Below are 25,645 nucleotides of genomic sequence, written 5' to 3' on the forward strand. Positions count from 1 at the left end.
TTCCACTGCCTGCTGAACTACTAAAACGAAACATGACATTGGTTGGTACCTTGCATTCCAATAAGAAAGAGATTCCAAAGGAATTCTTGCTGAACAGAAAGAGAGAAGTTCACTCTTCAATGTTTGGTTTCACAAATGGTTTGACCCTAGTTTCCTATGTTCCAAAGAAGAGAAAGGCAGTAATACTACTCTCTACTCAGCATAATGAGAGACGAGTGAGTGGTGAAGAAAGTGAACACAAACCCAAAATCATACTGCACTACAACAAAACCAAAGGTGCTGTAGATAATGGGGACAAAATGACAAGAGAATACAGCTGTGTTAGAGGAACAAGGCGGTGACCACGAAGAATCGTCATGGAAATGATGGATATTGCAGCACTGAATGCACATATTGTGTACACTGAAAGATTTCCTGAATGTCAGAAGAATAACCGAAGCCGACGTAAACTCTTCACGATTGAACTGACATTTGGACTCAGCAAAGGCAACATGGAAGAAAGCGCAAAAAGATACCAACGGTCTCCATAAAGATGTACAAGATGCACTGAAAGCTTGTGGTATTGCAATTCCTACAGCAGTGATCCAGACCCAGTGTTCCAAGTTACCAACACCGCAAGAGAAACGAAGATCGGAAAACAAGATTCTGTTGTGTAACGTGCAAGAAACCTATTTATAATGTACACAGAGAAGAAACTGTTACTGTGAAGTGCATGCAGTGCAAAAATGTACTTGACTGAAAAGTTGAAAAAAGTCTTGTGTTATTTTACTGCAGTGACTGTTGAGGTACATAGATTATTAATTTTCTGTTCATTGAGTACTGAATTTAGTGAAAAACATAAAAATTTTTTGTACTTTGTATCTGTGATCTGATTAAATACTTCTAATAACCTGAAAAGCTGTTTTTCAATACTAAATAAACCCATTCAATGGAAGTAACGAAATCTGAGAACAAATATTACAATAAAACACAAAACTCTTTTGGGGTAGTCCAAATACCCCGCTTGGTGAAACAGAGGTGTGAAAAAGCTTGGTAACGGGAGGGTTAAGCAAAAGTGCTGACAGCACCTCAATGCCCTCCACTGCCTGAGCAACACCAATTGGGGTGCAGATCGCTGTACGCTGCTGCAGCTCTACAGAGCCCGTGTCCAATCCTGAACTGACTATGGGAGTGTGGTTTATGGTTTGGCAGCACCTTCAGCATTGCATTTACTCGACCCTGTGCACCACTGTGGGGTTCGATTAGCGACAGGAGCTTTTAGGACGAGTCCGGTGACCAGCGTACTGGTGGAGGCCAGTGTCCCTTCACTGCAGATCAGACATGCGCAACTGCTCGCCAGTTACGCAGCACACATTCATAGTTCCCCTGAGCATCTGAATTACTGTCTCCTTTTCCCGCCTGCGGCAGTCCATCTACCACATTGGCAGCCCAGGTGGGGGGTAACGATTGTGGTTTGTGTGCAGTCCCTTTTCTCCAAACTAGAGTCCTTTCCTTTACCACCTCTACTTGCGATCTGTTCACGTATGCCTCCATGGTGTATGCCTCGGCTGCAGCTTCATCTGGACCTTTTGCATGGCTCTAAGGACTCATTAACCCCGCTGTCACTTCCTCTCGATTCTTGACGTGTTCCGGGGCTCTGAAGCGGTTTACATCGATGGCTCAGTGGCTGATGGTCACATAGGCTTCGCTTATGTTCATGGAGGAAATATTGAGCAGCATTCCTCGTCAGCAGCCATATCTCGTGCTCTTGAGTACATCCGCTCATGCCCTGGCGAGTCATTGCTCCTGTGTATTGACTCATTGAGCAGCCTACAAGCTATCGACCAGTGGTACCCTCGCCACCCTCTGGTAGCGTCCATTCAGGAGTCCATCTATGTCCTGGAACAGTCCCGCTGTTCCATGGTGTTTGTGTGAACCCCAGGACACGTCGGAATCCCCGGCAACGAACTTGCCAAAAGGCTGGCCAAACAGGCGACGCGAAAAAGCTTCTGGAGATAGGCATCTCTGAAGCTGACCTGCGTTCTGTCTTACACCGCAGGGTTTTCCGGCTTTGAGAGATGGAATGGCATAACAGCACACACAACAAACGGCATGTCATTAAGGAGACTATGAATGTGTGGAAGTCTTCCATGCAGGCCTCTCACAGGGAATCAGTTGTCCTCTGCCGGCTCCGCATTGGCCATACGCGGCTAACGCATGGTTACCTACTCCATTGCAAGGACCCACTTCAGTGTCACTGTGGCTCCCAAATGACAGTTGTCCTCCTCTTGCTGGACTGCACACTTTTAGCCGCTCTGCTGCAGACTTTTAACTTTCCCAGCACCCTGTCTTCGATGTTGGGCATCAATGCCTCCACAGCAGCTTTAGTTTTACGTTTTATCTGTGAGAGTGGGTTTTATAGGTTATAGCGCATGTCCTTTGTCCCTCTGTGTCATCCACCCTAGTGCTTTTAGGGTGGGGGTTTTAATGTGTTACAGAGTGGCTGGCTTTCCCTTTTTATTCTCGTGGTTGGGCAGCCACTGTATTTTGCTTTCATGTTTTACTCTCTTCTGTTTCTAGCATCTCTGTTGTTTTCTTGTCCTCTTTTGTTCCTTTTAGTATTCATTGCCTTCCCTTCATTCTTGTGGCTTTTCCTTTCTTTTCGTTTTGTGTTATATGTTTCGTCCGTTTTATTCTCACACTTGTGGCATTGTTTCATTGGGAACAAGGGACCGATGACCTCAGAGTTTGGTCCCTTCTCCTGCCTTTAAACCAACCAACCATCTGATCAGTTATGTGCAGATGCAAATTGCACACGTACAGCTAATGAGGTCTGGGAGAAACTCAAACAAGCTTATGATGCCAGTGGTTTAAGCAGACAACTAGCAATACTAAAGGAACCTTATTATCACTACTTTGAAAAGTGTTGAAGATTATGCATACAAAATCATGTCAACCACTCATGAATTATGAAATATTAAATTAGATGACTGTGACAAGTGGCTGGGAAGACTGACATCTGTTGGTTTGCCTGAAGTATACAAACTGATAATAATGGGAATTGGAAGCTTGAGAATAAAAATCAATGCAGACCTTACAAAAACAAAGATTTGCAAGACGTGAAAGACTCTCAAGTGCGAGCATTCATGTGAAAAAGGCATGTTCAAGGAAAACAGGTGCACAAGTAAAATACAGTGAAAGGCAATAACAAGCTGCAATTTTTCAATTGCAATAAATAAGACCACACTGCCAGACAGTGTGATGTAACAAATTAATAGATAATACATAAATATGAAAAAGATTAAACTTATGTCTCAGATTTTACAGCTTCTTGATGTGACTGGATGTACGATGTGCAATGCCCACCGATACCTACCGTAACTGTTACCAGCAAGACAACACTTCACATAGAAAGTCTGGAAAATGCCAGTCTGATAGTGAATAGTGATGAAAATAAAAGAATTCAGGTAAGATATTTATAATATGTACAAAAATGTGCTACTAATCTTTTGTCAATTAGTACAATGCTCAAAAACAGATGCCAAGTAAATTTTTGGCATGTTGGCTGTGATATGTACAACAGGGGGGAGATGTTTGTGTGTTCAGTAACACCGATAAATACTGTGTGTGTACTGAACACACACAAAAATGAGCACTAATCTAAAGTGCCAACATTTAAATTCTGTTGTCCTGTGACATCTGCACATGGGACATACAGGCTGTAAGTTTGTCTCCTGCTGGTCATAAAGAATTTGTCGCATGGAACGACATATCTCAAAGCTAAGCAAACCAGACTGTGATTCGATAATGCTGATTCGAGAGCTCCACAACCATTACAGTTGATTAACAGTAACGTGGTCCCATGGACACTGCATCACTGGAAGATGCTTTCCCAGAAATGTGCATCTGCATTTTCTAAAAGATGCACTCAGTATATTAGGAGATTTCAACACTTACAAAAACCTAATGGAAAATGATCTAGAGAAAGAAAAAGAAATGTTCTCTCCGACAATGCTATGGAATACATATTGCAACAAAGATTTTGAAACCTTTTTGATCAAAAATGGTATTAAGCATCAGACAACTACTCTCTAGTCTCCTCAGCAGAATGGGCTTGCAGAACGTATAAACAGAACATTGGCGGAAAGAGCAAACTGCATGATATTTGATGTTAGTTTATCTAAACAATTCTGGGCAGAGGAAGCACCTATAGCTGCTTGTACCAGTAAAAGCAAAAGAAGGGAAGACGCCACTAGATGGATATTCAGGCAGGAAACCTTTTTTTATCAGAAGTTAAGACTTTAATTCCTAAGGAGCTACCTCTGAATTCTGGCCCAGACAGGCAACTGGGAATAAACCAGTTGCCTTGCTGTCCTCTGCCAGTGGCGTCATAAACCTGCGATGTGGAGGTCATTGGGCCTATGATGTGGAGGTGATTGGGTCAGTACACTACTCTCCTGAATGTTATTGATTTTCTTGTCCTTGGAACCGCTACTTTTCACTCAAGTGGCTCTTTGACTGACATTGTTAGGCTGAGTGCTCTCCTTTCCAGTCCTGTCATCAAGGAAAAATCCCTGGCAGTACCAGAAATCGAACCAAGATCCTCTGCATAGCAACCAGACACAGTGATCACCGAACTACTGTTTCATAAGGGAAAATGCCAAATATAGGACTCCAAGTCCAGAAATCTTGTATTTGTCAGCTATTGTGACTCTATCAAAGGGCACCGTTTGATTGATCTTGACACATACATAATTAAGAGTGGAATTGTAGCATTTTTAGTCATCTACAGGAATTAAACAGAAGAAATCAAAAGAGAATATAGAATAAACACAGAATGTGTAATTCCACAGATGATAGTTTTACCACAAGTTTCAGTGATGATGTTGAATAGTAGAATATTTACAGATACTCCGATACAAGGTTATAGCTTACAGAAGCGACCTACAAAAAGAGATTATTCTGTGCAGAGAGAAAGACGTGAATGATGTCAGTTTATTTTACCAGTTCCATGTCAGAATGGTTCTCAGACTGCTGAAGATGCTTAATCATCGATGCAATTTGATCAGTGAAAGAAAATGATGGATGAAGAATAGGTCTGCTTGATGAACAATAAAATATGGTCATTGGTAGATCTTACTCAAGAAAAAAGGGTTTTACCTTGTAAGAAGGTATTTAAAAAGAAAGAAAAATGAGGAGGACAAATTAATGTGGAATAAGGCAAGATGTGTTCAAAGAAAAGCTGCTGATTATGAAGAAGACTGCTCACCATTGTGAGGTTTTTTATCTACTTGCTTTGGCTGCTAAAAACAATCTTGAGGTGTATAAGATGGATGCAGCTGTGCATTTCTGCATTGGGACAATGACATTGAAATTTTCATCAGAACCAAGGATATACTCAGAAGAATGCAGGTATGTTTTTTACAGAAGTTTCTGTATCATTTGAAGCAGGTTAGCTGATAATGGAATCTGAAGTTGAATAAAATACTGTTTGAAATAGGACTAAAAAGGGTTAAGAATTGATCCCTATATATATTACTCTGTTGATAAATTGAAAATGTTATTTCTTACAGCAAAACAAATTAAAATCAAGAAAAGCTAAAAGATAAATTGTGTCTGAAAGTTATTGGTGAAGTGACGTAATGTATTGAAATGAGCATAACCAGAAATTGTGAAGGAAGTGTGATTGAGCTAGACATAAGAAGTATATTGCTGCAAGCTGGAGTGCACGCAGTGTGGCGTAACTGTTGGCATTGCTGGCTGGCAATTCAAGTCTAGCCACCAGCAATTATTTGTTATGTAGTATTTACCATTTCTAGAACGTTCTCAAAATTTCTTCTTTGAATATTCTGGAATATATTATGTTTGTATGAATAGCAGCCCTCTTCATCCAGGAGTTCAGTTCTGTTCTGGCCGTATGTTGGTGTCTGTAATAAAAGTGCTTCCAGTGCTAACAGTTGCACTTGACTGATGACCTTGCTTTCGGATTTGGACTTGAGTGTAATTATGAAGTGACAATATCAGTGAAGTATTGGATCCTGATTTTTGGAATATGCAAGTATAAATGAAAAGTTGAGGCCCTTCTCTAGAGTTTACTACACGCAGATATTTACAAGATTCGTGAAATATTTCATGATTAAAACACAATGCAATCCATAATTCAAATTTGTTTTACATGCTGTTTCTTGCATAAAGTTCAGCAATATTACTGAAAAACTTAGTTATCCATGAAATACCATCCGTTAGCTTCCGAGACACTGAAATTAAGATGGCAGCTGCATGATTTACTGCTGTCAGCCAATCACAGGAGCACAGGACACATGATCTAGCTAGCCAGTTACAGTAAGCACAGCAGACATGATCTAGTCAGCCAATTAGAACATGATTATTTCATAGCGTGCACAAAAAATATAGGTACAATATAGAAATAAATAGAACTATGGCTTCATGTATAATTTGGGCTGTTTGAAAAATTGGCACCTTATTTTTTCAGAGCTGTGGTTCAACTGTGATGAAAGTCTTAAATTGCTGTGTGTGAAGCAATGACACTCCTATTCTTGTTTGCAGGAAATATTGGGCTGTTTTATTCTGAATGTGTTGCAGTTTGCTAATTATGATTTCTGAGGGTATGATGCAACTTGTACATACAAACACAACTTAAATTGTTGAGAGCGAAGCAATGACATTGATATTATTTGTTGTTGTAACAGATTGATCTGTAGCATAGCCAGAGGTGTAGGTTAGGTTGCAAGGTAACAGTTTGGTTGTTGTTAGAGCAAAGAAATTGGTCGTGGTGACAGATCAATCTTTAGCGCAATCCGAGGTCTTGGTTACTTCGGAAGATACCAGTTTGTTTGTGAGTTGATGAAACCTACAATCATGAAAGCGAAAAACCTGGTTGTGGTGACATAGTTGTTTATAGGATGCGGTGCTGCTGTGAAATGTGTAGTCTTGCTTGTCATGAATAATACAATTATAACCTAGATTACAATTGTGCTGCTTCACAAAAATCTCTTTTTCTTTAGCAGAGTTGTAGCTTATTGTGACTAGCTTGCAGCAGATCTCTGGTGGTCTCTTGGGATGAGTTAAATGAAATGTTATCGTCCAACCAGTGTTCAAGTGCTGTGACATATTATAAAATTTGGGCCCATTCAGAGGCAAGTATCACCTGTTTAGCCATAATTCAGTCTTCAACACGGATTGCTGCAAGTGCTTTCTAGGTGAAGTAGCTTTTCATAAATTAATGAAAGTAGCCTTATGGTTGGCAGAGCGCAATGTGCTACCACAAGGAATGGAATGCTCCAGGTGCCATATGCACGTAATTTTTTACCCAACAAGGGTTCTTTCTGTTGCTAGCGCCAATGGATGGTGCTGAAGGGTAGTCGCATGGTCAGTGTGTAGTGCACATTTAAGTGTAATGTCTGGATCAGTATTTGGTTTGATGATTTGCATATGATGCCTGGAAAATCTCTGACTTCTGTACCATGTGGGAGTCCATGTGTTATCTGATGACAGTGAGACGTGTCACAAATTTCAACATGTCTACATGTGTAGTGACTGACTGATCTTCCTTCTGTATTTATTGAGTGGGTGATAAACAATTCACAACAGTCAGAGGGACCAGGAGTCGTCGTTGAAATAGACTAGTTGAAATTTGGGAAAAAGGACACACAACGGCCGTGAAATTGTAGAAAATTGGGTGCAACATTTCGCGGATTACCTAGCTGAGTATATCTTCTGTTGAACACTTCTGAAAAGAAATATTTCACTACTTGTTTGTTGATGTGGCAGTACTGTGATCAAGTAATTATTTCCAAGAATGCTGCAAGCATGACTAGTGACTACAATTCTGTGCTTTTTGAGGAAACTGACCTCAACACTAAAGATATGTTGCAGCACCAATTTGATTGGTACTGTGCACTTTGTATATCACTTTGAAAATTACTTTAGGTAAGTTCCATGCTTGAATTTTTTTCATTGTTTGTGTATCCACATATTGAAAATTTGATTGGCCGATTACAAATCATGTAATGTGCTTTGATTCGCTGAGGAGATCAAGTCTTGTGCTCAGATTGTCTAACAAAAGAATGTCACACAGCAAAATCTTGATTTCACAGTTTCCGGCGCTATCATACCATATTTGGTAGAGTTTGTATTTATCCCTGCATATTCCAAAAATAACAGAAGAGACAACACACCCTACAGACAAGCAATACAAAGTTTGCCGTATCTCACACTAGTGACAAGACTGAATATCCTATGTATTGTAAACAAGTCAGTACTACAATGATACACAGAACCTACACTGGCTGGGTGTAAAGTGAGTTCTTAGGTATCTCCAGGTAAACAAGGATCTGCAACTACGTTTTGCCAAAGAAAACTCCACAGAAATAACTGGTTATTGTGACACAGATTAGGCCAGTGTTCCAACAGATAGGAGGGCCTGTCTGGATAAATTTCTCAGTTCCAAAAAGGTAGCAATGCACAGAATTTGTGGAAATAGTGAACTATATAACTTTCTACGGTGGAGGTGATATACATGCTAAGGTGTCAGTAGCTCATGATGCTCTGTAGCTTCAGCATGCTCTGTAGCTTCAGCAGCTACACACTGAACTCTGAAATATAAATTAAAATAATTATCTTTGTCAATCACTTTTATTTTCTGCCATAATATATATCGAGAGCTTACATCCTTATCTTCAGGTGGATCAGTGGATTATTATTACGTTTTTGTATTCTGGATGTAGCCAGAGGTTTGGTTTGTTGTTTTGTATCTGAATGCCATCTAATAATTTAAATGTATATTTACAGTGTACCTCGGGTTTTTTTTCTGCTGGAACAATTCAATTCAATTCAATTTTTATTATCACATAACATGCCTTATACAATCAAAGATTGTGACATAGGTGACCTGTCAGTTTTACGCTATATATAATAATACTAAAAATAGACAATAAACTAGTAATATATATCATGTAACATCTTCAAAGAGGTATTTTAATTACAATTGTAATGCATTGTTGCCATTCATGAAATCTTCTACACTATAGTAACATTTATCTTTCAGATATTTTTCCAGGTCTCTTTTGGTACCTTTTACATTTGGGTCATCCATATCTTTCCATATTTTATTTACAAATTTCATGCGCATATAGTATGGGGTTTTTCATATGATTTTAAACGGTGGGTAGGTAACATGTAGCTCGTTCTATATCTAGTATCATATTGATGCAAGAAGAAGTTGCCCTCAAAAAGTTGTGGGTTTCTTTTTGTGAAAGTTTCGTAGATGTATATGCTTGGAATGCTCATTAGATCTAGTTTTACAAATAAAGGTTTGCAATGTTGCTTTGGTTTTGCTCCCACCATTGCTCAGATGATTCTTTTTTGTAGTTTAAAAGCTCTAAGTAAATTTGTTTTTTCAGACCCCCAGAAAATTATACTATACCTAATGACTGAAACAAAATATGCATTATATACAGTTTTTCTTACAGCTAAATCAGTAATACTATACAAGATATTCATAATATATACAAGGCTATTCAGTCGACCCAGTATGTTGTCCACATGGTGACCCCATAACAGGTTTTTATTGACTAACACGCCAAGGAATTTGACACAGTCTGCAGTCTCTAATTTTTTGTCCATATACCTTATTTTACTTATAGACTGTGCAGATTGTTGTGGTAAAATGAACAATTTCTGTTTTTGTAAAATTTAATGTCAAGTTATCGTTTTTGACCCATGCCTCCACTTCCCCAAGTGTTTTTTCAATATGACAAATTAGGTCTACCTCATTTTTACAACAGATTACAGCTGTTGAGTCATATGCATAGAGGATAGTATCAGACTGGACCTGACATGGCATATCATTAATATAATACAGAAAAAAGCAGTGGCCCTAATATTGAACCTTGTGGAACACCTAATTGAGTGTTTTTTCAGCCAGAGAGAAATTTCTTGCCATTGATGTTAATAAGTACTCTTTGTTTTCTGTTTGCCAAGTATGATGACATCCAGCTAAGAGATTTGCCTTGAAAACCATAGCGTGCCAATTTTTGGAGAAGCAGGTCATGATTTACTGTGTTGAAGGCTTTGGACAGGTCACAAAAGATGCCTGACACACACATTCTTTCATCAAGACATCTGCTGACTTTTGTGACTAATTCATTTATTGCTTGGATTGTGCTGCGGCCTTTTCTGAAACCATATTGATTGCCTAAGATAATGCTGTTAGATGAATTGTGATTTTCGATCTGATCAAATGCAGCTCTTTCAAATATTTTTGAGAAAACTGGTAACAGTGAGGTTGGCCTATAGTTGCCCAATTCATCTTGTTTGCCTTTTTTATGTATGGCCCGAACTTCTGCATATTTTAATCGATCTGGAAAATATCCCTCATCAAAAGATTGGTAGATTATGAAAGAGAGTGGATATGCAATACTGTGACTGACTATTTTTATTATTTCAGTGGGGACCTCATCCCACCCTGCAGATTTCGAATTTTTTAGGGACATTATGATTTTGATGACATCTGAGATCGAAACATGAGAAAACTTAAAACGTGGGCAATTGCTATCTGTCATATTGGGCTTTGTTACAGTTTATGAAAAAGTCATTGAATGATTCACAAATGTCACTGGGTTCTGTAACAGCTCTACCATTTATCACTATTTTAGAAGGGCATTTTCTCTCTGCCAACTTCGCTTCTTATAACAGACCCAACAGCTTTTGATTTGTTTTTCAAAATGAAGTTCAAAATAGACAATTGGGTAATCACAGAAACAAAAATGTAATGTTATGTATTAATAGCCATTGTAAAATTTTGTGAGAGAAAATAAAATTATTTAACAAAGATAATTGTTTTAATTTCTCTTTTGTAATATAAACAGTCAGAATTTCAAAATCACAGCCCAACATCACAGACAAATTCTGTACTTTAGTCAGTCTGTCAGACACCACGTCACATCCTTTGATGAACACAAATTTGATATATGACCATGTAACAGTTACACTGAACTCTGTTATTCAGGACAATTGAAAAAACACAATGGAGCTGGCATCTAAAAACTGAGGATGAAATAAACAGTTATCCCTCTGCACTTTAGAGAGAATGTTACACAGTCATAAAGCAAATTTGCGTTCATCGAAGGATGTGATGTGGTGGCTGACAGACTGACTGAAGGAACAATGTACAGACATCAACTGTATTGTGCCTGTAAGGACGTTACATATTAGAATGCAATCATTATACTCCGATTAAAATTACTTTGTGATTAACAGATCGCAGTGGCAGGGAGTAGCGTTGTTGGTGCGCAGCTAGCCACAGTTCACAAGTTGCTGCATGTACCTACAAAATAGGCAACAAAGGGAGCATGTGGTGCTCGAGAAAGGACTATGACATTTGTGGCAGGAGCCACCTGCCAGCCAATCACACAGTCAGCTAATCTCACAGTAATTTTTATCAGAATATATATGCTCCCACAGTCTCATGAAATTGTGGAGGTAGATATGAATATTCATTGACTGGGAGATTATGTTCTATGTGATGTATAATCTTTGGAGTTAATAAAGTTAACTTCCTTCAGTTGTGATGGCTGCTGATGCTATTATCTCAGTTAGCACCAATATAATAAATTTTGTTTTTATAACACTAGCACATGAAAATCATATCAGAAACTGTTATTCTCTATTTTGGTTACCCAGACATGTTTTACCACTCATGTACCATCTTCTTTAGGTTTCTTTTAATTTATGTAGCAATATTATACAATCTCAAATATAATCATTTCAGGCCTGAACTAGTGATACCAAAACAGCTGCACATTTATTGGTGTAGCATAACACGATAATATTCAAAGGCACAAAATAAGCAAAGACTTTATTAAATTGCAACCCACAAATAATGTTGGACAGGCACAGACTCACGTGAGTTGGGGGGGGGGTTTGGCTGGATAGATAGAGACAGAGAGAGAAGGGGGGGGGGGGGGGTGCGTTTATTTTGCTTTGCAGGAAGACGACTTACTAAACACAAAATTTAGCTTCTGGAAAGCCAAATGTAATTTGTAATTTTCACTCTATGTACAGGCACAGAAAACCACCAGTGTTCACAAGGACTGTGTTCTGAATGAAAAGCCTGCAGCATTTGTAAAAACTAAAAAAGATTATAAAAGAAGATACATGTAGTGAAACTACAAATGTTTGACTTTCTTGTTCATATTAAAGAAGAATTACTTTGAGAAGACTATAAAATTATGAGACAAAATTGCTGGCTAGTACCTACCTCTAAGGACCACCACACACATTCTGGTATAATTGTCAGGTAAAACTGTACAGGTAAACAGGAGCGTGTGTGCCAGCTGTTGCAGGCCAAACTGTACAGGCATAGCAACCTGCGCAGGCGACCAGAGAAGAATCAAAATTCAATTCATTCTACCTGCACGGGCGTGTCGACCTGAGCATGTGTGTTACTCCAGCACGCTTGTACAAGTTTTTGATTAGCTGGGGCTAGCTCCCTGAGTAGAGAGCATCAGTTGTCTTTGTATTTACGTGTACAACAGTGTTAACTAGTGATTACATGCACAGTAGTGCTCATCTCTTGTGAGCAACATGTCAAATCGAAAATGGAACCCAGTGATAGAAGAGATTATTGAAATGTATAGATTGGAACCTTGCCTATGGCAGGTGAAATGTAGAGTTCCACAACATGCAGTTTATGAAAGACTTGTTATTAAATTAAAGCGGTCAGAATCCGATGCTACAAAGCAATATCTAGTTTAAAAAATAAATAATTTAAGAAGTAATGTACGTAAAGAGAAGAAGAAATGGGAGATGTCACTGAAATCTGGAGCTACATATCAAAATTGTGGTACTTAAGATTTGTTCAATTTTCTTGGCAATCAAGATACTCCTGGTGCATCTCTGTCAAACCTGGATGATGAGGATGGATGTGAGACTGATGAAGTAAGTACTGACTGTTTATAATTCTCATATAATTTAATTAAACTACATTTTGTGCTTACAAATAGAAAGTTTATATTTAGAGTCCACATTTTTTATTAATTAATACAAAATATTTTAAACTGTATGAATTAATAACTTACTAAGACCAGACTTCTTCTTTTAGTCTATTTTTTTGTTTTGATGAATCCTATTGTCTTGCCATGGAACTTTGCCTTCATTCATGAAGTTTGAAGCTGTTTAGCAGCAGACGTAATGTTCCTGTGGTTCAGATGTTTCAGTGTGGTCATATATGATTCTGAGGTATCCAAACCTGTAATGGCAGTAGTTCCATCGCACGTCTCCTAATAGGTACTGTTTGGAGGTGCATCCATCAAAAAATTATGCAATGCACATGTTGCCATCACCACTTTTATTACATTCTCTGGTTCCAAATTGATTTGAGTATGGAATATATGAAATCTGGATCCAAGTATTCCAAAACAATTTTCAACAGTGTGTCTTGCTCTCAAAATGTGGTATTTGTAAATTTCTTTACTAGCTGGATCTAGTTGCATTTGTCGAAAATGCTTCATAATATTAAGTGTTAGAGGAAAGGTGCCATCAGTCACAAAAATGTAAGGGGCGTTTTCGAAATTTTCTGTAACATTGCATGGCTTAGGAAGTTTGAGCTCATTACTCGCTAACTTTTCATAAAATGTAGTATTCTGAAGAACGCCTCCATCAGTAACACGTCTACTAGTTCCAAAATCCACTAACAGGAACCAATAGTTACCATTTACTATTGCAAGAAGTACCATACTGTGTCTGGCTTTGTAGTTGAAGTAAAAAGATCTGGAATTTGCTGGGGGAACTATGTCTATATGTATACCATCCATGGCACCAAGACAATGTGGGAAATTCCATCTGTCTTCAAATGCTTTAGAATAACTTTCCATTTCTCAGCAGTCAGGAAACTGAAACAACAGCAAATTAATAGTATTTTTTCACACTGAGGATGTACAGCAATGATGACTGCAACGGGCTTTATAAATTTCCTTTTACAAGCAAAATAAAAACAACATTTAAAATAGCACTAAACCAATGCTTGTTTAAAAAGCTGGGTTATGAAGAAAATATGAAATAGAATTTTGAAATACTGCAGTAAAACTATTTGTTTAGTATATTTTTTAAAGAAGTTTTGTGTTATTTTTATCTTATAGTTTTGTCTTTTCTTGATGTAAACAATAAAGCAAGGGAAAATGACTTTTAGGGTCTAATAATATGCTTCCTTCAGAATAATATTGAGGATGCTGCCCCACAAACACCCAGCATTGAAGAATCCTCAGAGAAAAAGAAGGGTTCTCAAAATTCCAAAGAACTCCCAGATCACGACCTAATTTGGCAAAAAAAAGAAAAGTGTGGAATTGGCCAATGAAGTTCTGCTATCAGCGAGAGACCATTTTAAAAAGTCTTTGCCCCATGATGACAGGTATGATCCATTGGGAAAATCTATTGCAATGAGAATGAGGACAGTGAAAAATATTACTGTTTGATTGTTGAAAAAAGAATCATTGACTTCCTGCACAGCCTGCCGCTGTGGCCAAGCAGCTCTAGGCGCTTCAGTCTGGAACTGTGCGACTGCTACAGTCGCAGGTTTGAATCCTGCCTCAGGTATGGATTTGTGTGATGTCCTTAGGTTAGTAAGGTTTAAGAAGTTGTAAGTTCTAGGGGACTGATGACCTCAGATGTTAAGTCCCATACTGCTCAGAGCCATTTGAACCTCCTATATGAAGCTGAAATGGGAATGCTTAAAGTGCAATTGAGTTCATACACCTCTGAATATTGAAGCAGTCCCAGCTCAAGTACGAGCTCGAGTCCTAAAGCAGCTGCTTCATATGATCACTTTACACAGCAAACAGTGCCTGTAGGATTTGTAACCTATGAAGAACTTCCACTTCCACACTCACCATGTACTTTCTTAGCTACCTTTGATAATATTTGATTTTTGAGGTACTTTCAATTTTTCTATGGCCTTAATTGATGAATACTACCAAATTTTCAATTAGTTTTCTAATTTCATGAGTTGTTCATTATTATGCCTGAGTTAAAATTTTGTCTTTGAATAGTAAAAAGAGTTCTAAGAATAAAAAAATGTGTGTATCTGTTATACATACCTGAAGATACACTCCTTTCAGCATATTGTAGGTGGTGTCACATGTCTCTGGAATTATTTTGCCAAGAGCTTGGGGTGGTATTATAGCAGAATATTTGAGACATTCATACCATCGACCCATTGCAAGAAACCTCAGAGTAGCTGTCAGTCTTTCATGGGCAGAAATAGAAGTTTTCATAACTGTATTTTTCATTTGTATTAAAGGAGTCACAAGCGACAATAGTTTTTGGTAGGCGTCTTCATTCGTCCGCAAATAATTACAGTAATCTGAACATAATTATTTTACTAATCTCATATGAGTGTATTCATTTCTCATTGTCAGCCATTCTTTACACGACATTTTTTGTTTTTGCTTCTTTTTACACTTCATGGCCACTAACAAACTGACTAACACGATTGCGCCGTCTTCTTGCCTGCTCCCCATTTCTCAATTGACTGAGTTAAAATCATCCGGTTTACCATAGCATGTGTGTGCCCCACCCTGCACTGGTATATCTTTCTAGTATACCTGTGAAGGTTTACTTGACAGGTATACTGGAATGTGTGTGGCAGGCCTAAGAGAGATGTCAGTACTGCCAATACACACAAGTAAAAGTACATACACTACCCTTGTTTTGGTGCTAATAGTTCTCTCCTAAGGGAAAAGACAGGGCTATATTGGGGAAGGTTAAAAAGGAAGGTTAGGTCACTCTGATACCAGGATGAGAAGGACCCATCTGCTGCGCCCAACCTTGACTGTGTTACTTCTTCTTCAGTTATTTTCTTGCTTTCATATACTATATCTCATCATCTTCTGCACTGAGTTCTTAAGGTGTGCCATTCTCCTTTACAATGGGCTTTTCCTCTACACCATCTCTGAATAGCATGTTGTTACGAAATAAGCAGAAGTGAATCATAAATTTACAATTTGTAAAAAATTACAAAGCATAATACATACTATAGAGCAAAATTAAAATTTCTCCAATAAAGTATACAAAACTGCCTTCTTGAGGACACTGCTATTTTGGCTGGGTAACAAGTTTGTACTATAAGTAACAGAGTATTAACTAGTTTCTGCCAGAACTTAGCTCTAATTGCCAATTCTTAACCGTGTAGTCTGAAGTACTGCTTGGAAATTATGAATTCTATCTGACATAAGTTTCGTGGACACTGTGCCTGCAATATTTACTCTCAACAAACAGGAATTAACTCCCATTCTGGGATTTGGATCCATTTTTAAGATACTACACGCAATGTAAGGAACTAAAATAAATGAAGATTACATGTAGTTTAAATGTGTATTTACTATGGAAATGATTCTGAAATATATAGTTTAAAGCTAACACTAGGTTAGCTTGGTTACAAAGTATCTGTGTTCACAATCAGTATTTATCAGAAGTTCTACTTATTTCTTAGATGTTCCACTTTGAAAATGTAACAAAAAAATTAACAAACATGGTTTCTGGAGAAAAACTAAAAAGTGAGCCTTTGTAAGCTACGAAATCCACAGTATCACTTGTAATGCATGTTGTCATATGTGAACCCTTATTTTATTGTGCTATGTCAATAAAAAGATCCAAAGGTAATTTAAATTAATAGATGGGGGCCAAAAAAGTGTAAGATTCCACAGAATGCTACACTCTTCACCCAAAATAAGTCTAATTTTCGTACAGCTCTGGCTAGTGTTTAAATACTGAGGGAAATATACTCATCACAAATCCATAGTAATAACTAATATCCACAATAACAATGAAATGATACACTTCAAAATTATGTTAAATGTTACAATGGTAATACATTATGTGTTTTCAAATAGAAACATAAAGACATCTCTTCAAGCAATTAACTTCATTAATAAATTAATATTTTATAGACAACAACATAAAAATAGAACATCAAAAGTAAGATTATAATACTCCAGCTAATTCACACAAAGATAGGGAGTTTAATACTAAAACGAAATAAACATTATTAGATACAAAAAATAGCCATTTAAAGTGGAACGAAATTTGACAAATTATACGTACAATCTTCACAAGATACCCAGAACTACACCAATATCTCCATCAATAAGAATTTTCAAAATGTCATATGCTATGCTACAATGCAACGTTTTGAGATTCCACACAATCAATGCAAGCTGCCTAAATGCTGACCTATAATTTCACACAAGCATGTGGGCAGCAGATACTGAGTAATTTTAGGAAAAAATGGACACAAAATAACAAACATTCCCAAGAGAGCCAACATGTGTTTACCAGTGTAATGGGCTGAAATTAATATCCTTGACATCAGGTAAGTATGTGCTGGACTGCATCTAATCCTCCACATCCAACAAAAGACATTTCAAATTTAAGTCTTAGTCCAGCACATGGTTCAATTTGTCACAAATGCTCAGTAACGCAATTACTCTTTTAATGAGTAAGATATTCCACTACAGAACTGCTATGAATTTAGCCTTGAGAAACACAAAATGAAATTTAAAATGTAATACAAAAAATGAATGTGAAAAGCATACAAAAAATAACTTGAAACTAAAAACAAAAGGTTTATTTTCGAGTTTCTTACTGTTACACAAAATCACTCTTGTTTTACTTAACATTCTCTCACAAAATGATGAAACAAATCAGCTCATGGACAAATAAAATATCAGCCACAAGCTCATAATGCTTCTTAAACAGAAACCAAAGTGCAACAATCTAAGTACCAACAAACACAATATTTAATTCTTATGTAAGTTTAACATTGTACTTAAGATCTGTTACTTATCATGAATGCACACACATATGCAATTAAAAATATCTGAAAATATGTATCTTCTTGTATTAAGGACATGAAGAAGTTTCAGTGACTGGATATCACAGCATAAGAGGCAGTAACATGCACTGCCTTTTGTCTCAGGAAGTCACATTTCCACAGCTGAGGAGAGGAAGGAAAAAAATGGGTATTCTAAAGATTTAATGGAGTTTCATTTTTACAGAGATGTTATACTTAACATCCTAGTGCTACCCTACATTTCAAACATAAATTAGGTAGCACTGTACAGGGGCATCTACATTCTGACTGAAAAATGACCAACTCAAATATAAACTTAGTAAAAACTGTGAATAATATAAATCAGTTTCAAGTGCGATACAGCTTAATGAACAACAGCAGTGAAAACTCTAGGAGCACATGAAATGGCTACCTCTCATACTGCAACAGAACAGCTTCTGCAACATGTCTTCTGAAGGAAATTGTGTATTACGGAAAATATCAACCTATAAGTTACTGACTCTTATTGTTGACTGAAGTATAAAAGGAACACAGGGGATGAAATAAGTCAAGACTAAAAAACACTCACACTCTGTGTGTAATATAACTGAAAAGATGCCTCATTTTGTAAGAAAATTACAGAAGATAGCATTTATGGTTCTGTAAGTGTCCTATTCTGTAACCATACAATTTTATTATCTGAAACATCAAACAAAATTGAGAAAAGGCAACCACTCACTTGCAGCTGATTGATGTTTGACACAATTAACTGCTCATAAAATTGCACCATGTGCCTGCAGCTGCCTTTCCTCATTTCCACAATCCGAAATACTGCTATTCTTTAATATCACGTGTTGATGCTGACACTAGGACAGTGCATCCAAATATTCAAATGAATTATGTGCATGACAAATGTTAATGACATTACCAATGAAATGAGTATTATTAAATAAACAAAGAACTTATGAGATTCTAACATGATAAAAAAAACAAAAAGCAATGACAAAATACTGACAAAACTATGATAAAATAAGACTACTGGCAAGCCTTCTGTGTGTACTAAGTTACACTCAATTAGGCACTTATGGGAAGAACAAGAATGTGCGCATTTCTTTCGACATCCAGTTTTAAAATATAATACGTGATATTACTGTCTTTACTAGTAAACAGCTTGTACATGGAAGTCTAAACAACAAAAATATGCTCCTTCTTTATCATAAGATTTGATTAGTCTCTTGATACAACATAGGTAAATTGATATGTAAATATAAACACATCCTCAAAAACAAGGCACTTCATATAGAAACTATGAAAAGTTTATGGTGGAAGGCATATCAACTTTCTATATTGGAGAACTCACCTTCTGAGATCTAAAAATACATGGCAGTGTTTGCAATAAAAATTCTAAAATGCTAAGCAAAATTAGGTAGTTTGTTTCATAAATGTGCTATCAATGGCATACACCTATGGTACAATAAGGCACTATTATCAGACTAGTGATAAACATCACTGACAAGCAGCACCAATAAAGAAGCCACTTTCTGCAATTATGCTTAGGAAACCTTATGGTTATGTAAAAATAAGAAACTGCACTCACTTCTTATATCTCTATCCTCTGTGTCAAATTTGAATAAAAGTTAACCACCCCACCCCCGTGTACACACACACACAATATTGTGTGTATCAGCCCATAGCTATTCAGTCCTACTCAAAATTTCTTTGTGATATACTGTGGCACCTAGTTACAATAGAACTGCTGCAAAATAAAAGTCATCTGCATTGCAGCTGTATATGAACACTGCTATCAAAACTTTCGTGTCACAACTGCATATCCACTTCCAAATTTGGTGAATATTATGTTACCTGGAGCTATGCTATAATTTTGTATTGTCTTCTTGAGTAACTAAAGTAATTTTGTGACACAATTTTTGCTAACATGGTTGTCATCAATGTATGTTAGATGTTATGCCTTATCAGCACAACCCAGCAACAATGACTGACACAGAAAAGAATCTGCCACTGTTCACAAAGTAATTCTGAATAGGGTGTACACTTGAACATGTGCTGTAAAACAGACGATGTGCCAATTATCGTTTCATTTTATCAAGAATAGGCAAAACCATATCAAAGGTTGGCCTCTTCCCTGGATCTTCATTCATACATATTCTAATCAATTTAGCTAGATGTGATGAAATCCCTGGTGGGATACTGATCCGTAAACCTTCCAAAGCAATCTGAAACAAAATAAATAAAAAATTTCTACATTATTGCTCAAAGCAAACTTTTGAAATTAGCCTTAATATCTTGGTTATCATTGTGCAAATAAGAGATAAAACATGTGAACCACAACAAAGTGTAAAAACAAAATAATATCTGTAAAACTGTAGTATGTAGCTGTGATTAACATGTACTATTACTTGCAGATCATATCCGCTGAAAAACCAATTTCAAATAATGTAACCAAAAATACATGACAGAAAAGAATGATACAAGACTACAGTAGAACTCATCAACAAAGTAAATCCTCAACTGTGTATGCTGGTGTAGGGGCAAAGAGGAAAATGAACTCCAAAATTCAGTCAGCACATTCAGTAGCTATCACTATGTACTGGATATGTGAGAATTATTGTAATACGAAACCTTCTCAATTGTTCTGAACTGTAATAGCATACAACAAAATAGTCTACGAGGCAAATTGATAGGTGAAAAGAATGTGAAATGATCCTGAACAAAACATGGGTACGTGAGCAAAGGACCAAGAGAGACAACATAATACTAAAAAGGCAGTACGTGAACCAACACCTGTCAACTCTTAGAAATGCTGCAACAGGTGGACTTTTTTTAACAAGTCTGTGATGATGTGTAATCACTTCAGGGAAAACATGATGTTCTGCCGTGTTTTTGAGTTTGATATGGTCACGGCGACTAAAATATGACAAGTCTATTCTCATGTCAAGACGTATTGGAGAGATTCATAGCAAGCTGCCAGAGCCTGCACACTCCTGGCCCATACATTTGTTCTGATAAGCAGTTGCTCCATTCATGTGTAGCTGTCAGTTCACTCAGTTCAAGGCTCCAAAACACGAAAAGTATGAGTAGAAATGCTGGATGACTGTCGGTAAACATTCCAAATATATACTAGATCTTTTCCCATGCATTGGTAAATATGAAACTCGTCCTAGTTGTGAACATCTTAATGAATTTGTAGTGAATAAAGTTATAGGTAAAGATCTAAATAAAGGAAGGAATGTTATTTCCAACAACTTCTTCACCTCACTTTCACTAGCATGACATCTGGAAAAAACCAAACAAGTTTGCTTGCTTGGTACAACAAACAAAATCAGAATTGAAGTGCCTGAGTGCATGAAGAAAGCTCGCAAGGTCCTATGTGTAACTTTCAAGAATGCTGATACGATCCACACAGTGTATCAAAGAAATTCATGAAAGAAGCTAATAATTCTGTTCTCTGCATCCTGATTTACAAACTGGGACTGTTATGAGGTCAGAGCCTGACACAGTGTCACTGTACAATGAAACTAAGTCAGGAGTAGATATTATTGCCCATATGACTGGCAAGCATTCAATGAAATTGCGTGAAGACAATGGTTTGTTGATATTTTTTATAATATTCTAGATATAGCAAGCATGAATGCTTGAGTAATCTACAAACAAATAAGAAACCTTCTCAAGCTCATAGTGGAAACTGCCAAAGATTACACAGAAATGAGATGTAGGTGGAACTCATTGTCACTGCCAGGTGCAAAAATCTCACAAAGAAAGGAAAAGTTCATATGAGTGAGCAACATGTGACAAACCAGTTGGCAAGGAATGTGTTGTTACTGTTTTCTATGGCTGTGCAGATTGCAAAGCTCAGTGTACAGAGGACAATAAAACATATTCAAGTCTCTGCATATTTGAGTTGACTTGAACACACATTGTGAAAATGTTCAATTCTTATTTGTTCAATTCTTATTTTTTTATTACTCTTATTATTATTATTTTATTACTACTACTACTCCTGCTGCTGCTAATACTACTATTAATTTTTTATTAATTTTTTTTGTAAAAGATTAATACAATGTCTCCAAGACAGAAGTCAGCTGTATTGCCCAACTCTATTGCTGTACTACCGTCAGACACAATGGACCACTGCTTTCTATCAGGTTGGTGGTTTATTTGAAAGCACATTAGATTAGTTTTACTAAAGTTTAAAGCTTAGCCAAGTACATTAGAAGTAATTTTTCAGTACATGTAAGAACAATTATGTGCCCGATGATTCCACAGGTCCTCAGCAAACAACAATTTGCATAGTTTAGTAATTCGCTATTGTGCACAATGGGTAGATCATTTATGTATAATATGAGTAATTGAACCCACAGAACTGATCATCGGTGCACGCCATACTTTACAAGAGCTCAAAAAGAGCTGTACTTATTAAATGTGTTAGCTTTTTATTGCTTCATTTGTAGAATCAAATGTCAGTTATCTAGGTATGACTAAGAGACTTTAAGCTGTTTCTCTGATGCTGTTAACGTTCCAGTCTAATAAGTACCAGTTCATATGAACATGAAAAATCTAAGAACAAATGTGCCACTCTTTATTTGTTCTCTAATTTCATTAATATTCTATGTATACAGTCACATATGAAAGATGATGTAGATGAACCTTTCCTAAACATGTTGTGCTGGTTGTTCATACATTTTTGTATTTCCTGCTATGCCAACCACAAGAGGGAAAATCCCCTCCCCCCCCCTCCCCCTCTGTGGGGAAGGTTCGATACATTGAACCCTGAGGTTGGCGTGGCGCATGCAGTGAATGGCGAGTGAGTCATGTGGACACTGTTGGACGCTGGTGCTTCAACTGCGTGTGTCTGACGAAATTTTGTGCAGGAGAGCACAAGAGTGGTCAGCACAAAGTGGACAGCACAATTTGTGGCAATTGTCTAAAAAATGTGGGGAATATCATGTGTTCAGCAGCAGTCATTCATAAGGTACGGTATTATGACTGCACTCTGCTTTTCAATTGGTGTGTACTGCAACACAATTACTCATCGAATGGGGGATGCTGACTGAAGTTATAGTTTGAATTTGGTTAGTCTTGTCAGTTTGACTTGTCAACTGTATTTAAACTTACTTCATCACATCCTTCTGAATATTCTGTGAGCTGCTACAGTGATTCAGACATTGTGCTTACACTGTGTTATACCTTCAACGTGAACTGCTAGAATGTCATTTCACTTAAGCTAACGCATGCATCCTTTGATCATACAGTAACATGAACATTCGATTGACCAACAATGAATTACTATGAGTGAACGAGGTATTTGGCAAAGAAGTAAAGCCCCTAAGGTAGTTTTAGCTTAACTATTATATGATTAATTTTGTAAATTTTTAATGTGACTGAATTTACTTGATATGTTATTAATGTGTTACATCAATTGTGCGTATCACAAGTTGCTCCTTATCATGGTTAAAGTTATGATTGTGTGATATTAATAAGTGCGATGATACACATTCGATTTAACATAAATTTGACTTGTTCTGAGTTAAGATATACACTAAGGGGGCCACACCCTGTGCAAGGTTAGAATCTGTTTAAATAGGTTAATGTAGAACCCATGTCCAAGTAGCAGAAACATCTGTAAATCCAATCGTGTTCAAAAGGATACAAAAGCTTCGGGATTTGGTAAGCTTTCTCTTCATAAAGCTTCTACTATTTAAAAAAAAATAATTATTTGATAAAATTGTTTTTGGGTCAAAATAGTCTGTTTGTATTCAAAGAAAACTTTATGAAGCCAAAGAGTTTTTCTGCACAGTAAATAAATTACAGCTCGATGATGCTCTTAAATAAATGTGTAAATTCTGTATAAGTGCAGCCTATGTGTGAATTGGGCCAGCCCACCACATTATCCTTATCAGCTGCCTTGTATTCCCTTTTGATGTCAAGTTAATTTATCGTAGGGTAACACTGTGAATTTTAATTCAAACTGAAAGCTACGTAAACTTTCACTGAATGGGTGAACTAGAGTGGGAATGAGTTAGTGTTCACATCTTTTAAAATAATGGAGACTTTTCATCTCATCTACTAGAGATTCTATTCTGCATTTGTTTATGACACACACACACACACACACACACACACACACACACACACACTGTCCAAACAGGCCTTGAAGCCCCAATTGTACCGACCGGCTGCCATGTCATCCTCAGCCTTAAGCGTAACCGGATGTGGATATGGATGGGAGCATGTGGCCAGCACACTGCTCTTCCAGCTGTTGTAAAGTTTTTGTGACTGATGTGCCACCACTTCGCAATCAAGTAGCTCCTCAATTGTCATTTTATGTGTAAACACTGTTTTTTGTACCTGAAAAGGAGTTCTATAGCGAACATAATCGGAGTTCATACTTACCTATCAGAATTGATGAAATGGTACTACAAACGTTGCTGACCATACGTACATCTACAATATTCCCACTTCACAGTGGCTACTCAGACTTGGAAAAAATGCTCCAACAATTCCAGGTGTGAGGAGGAAGATGGTGTCAAGAAGCTCTTGATAAATTAACGATGGGCCAGGCAGTGCAGATGCATACCACAATGATGACTTTTCTTTTCCTTTTAGCTGAGCAATATACCACTCACAAGCAGTTTTTAAACACCAATAATTTATATAGAATGATATTAACATAGTTAACACAATTTGTGATATTAAGTATTTTAAAATTTGTGATTTATAAAACAGAATAAAATTCAGTTTCAATGCTAGGTTAAAACTGCAGATTGCCCTGAAGTTTTATGAAATTCCCTGAGATTTGCCAAATTTTTCCAAGTAAAATTCCCTGAGAATTCCCACATTCCCACTCAACACTTTCACTCTTTGAGCATTGCCAGTGCTAAGCTTTGGTTTTATGCTAAGTCTCTCACTTGCACAGTTTCCTACTGATCTGCTAATGTTCTTTGAATTTATTACTTTTTGTTCTTGTGCAGTTTCTTTTGTACACACAGGATGAATCACCTAAAACTTGCACCGTTGTTGTTGTTGTTGTTGTGGTCTTCAGTCCTGAGACTGGTTTGATGCAGCTCTCCATGCTACTCTATCCTGTGCAAGCTTTTTCATCTCCCAGTACCTACTACAACCTACATCCTTCTGAATCTGCTTAGTGTATTCATCTCTTGGTCTCCCCCTACGATTTTTACCCTCCACGCTGCCCTCCAATACTAAATTGGTGATCCCTTGATGCCTCAGAACATGTCCTACCAACCGATCCCTTCTTCTGGTCAAGTTGTGCCACAAACTTCTCTTCTCCCCAATCCTATTCAATACTTCCTCATTAGTTATGTGATCTACCCATCTAATCTTCAGCATTCTTCTGTAGCACCACATTTCGAAAGCATCTATTCTCTTCTTGTCCAAACTATTTATCGTCCATGTTTCACTTCCATACATGGCTACACTCCATACGAATACTTTCAGAAATGACTTCCTGACACTTAAATCAATACTGGATGTTAACAAATTTCTCTTCTTCAGAAACGCTTTCCTTGCCATTGCCAGCCTACATTTTATATCCTCTCTACTTCGACCATCATCAGTTATTTTGCTCCCCAAATAGCAAAACTCCTTTACTACTTTAAGTGCCTCATTTCCTAATCTAATTCCCTCAGCATCACCCGACTTAATTAGACTACATTCCACTATCCTTGTTTTGCTTTTGTTGATGTTCATCTTATATCCTCCTTTCAAGACACTGTCCATTCCATTCAACTGCTCTTCCAAGTCCTTTGCTGTCTCTGACAGAATTACAATGTCATCGGCGAA

The 25,645-nt window shown here is 37.2% G+C and overlaps 1 protein-coding gene across 1 annotated transcript in view; it reads right to left on the reverse strand.

Moving 5' to 3' along the window:
- Window positions 1-16,354: 16,354 nt before the first annotated feature.
- Window positions 16,355-25,645, reverse strand: part of LOC124794940 (integrin-linked protein kinase) — a 64,437-nt gene continuing 55,146 nt past the window's right edge. The window contains exon 9 of the mRNA XM_047258654.1: window positions 16,355-20,058. Within this exon, the coding sequence (XP_047114610.1) occupies window positions 19,912-20,058 (147 nt within the window). The 3' untranslated portion in view covers window positions 16,355-19,911. The remainder of the gene's footprint in view (window positions 20,059-25,645) is intronic.

This window comes from Schistocerca piceifrons, chromosome 4, assembly GCF_021461385.2.
Source record: "Schistocerca piceifrons isolate TAMUIC-IGC-003096 chromosome 4, iqSchPice1.1, whole genome shotgun sequence".
NCBI classification, from domain to species: domain Eukaryota; kingdom Metazoa; phylum Arthropoda; class Insecta; order Orthoptera; family Acrididae; genus Schistocerca; species Schistocerca piceifrons.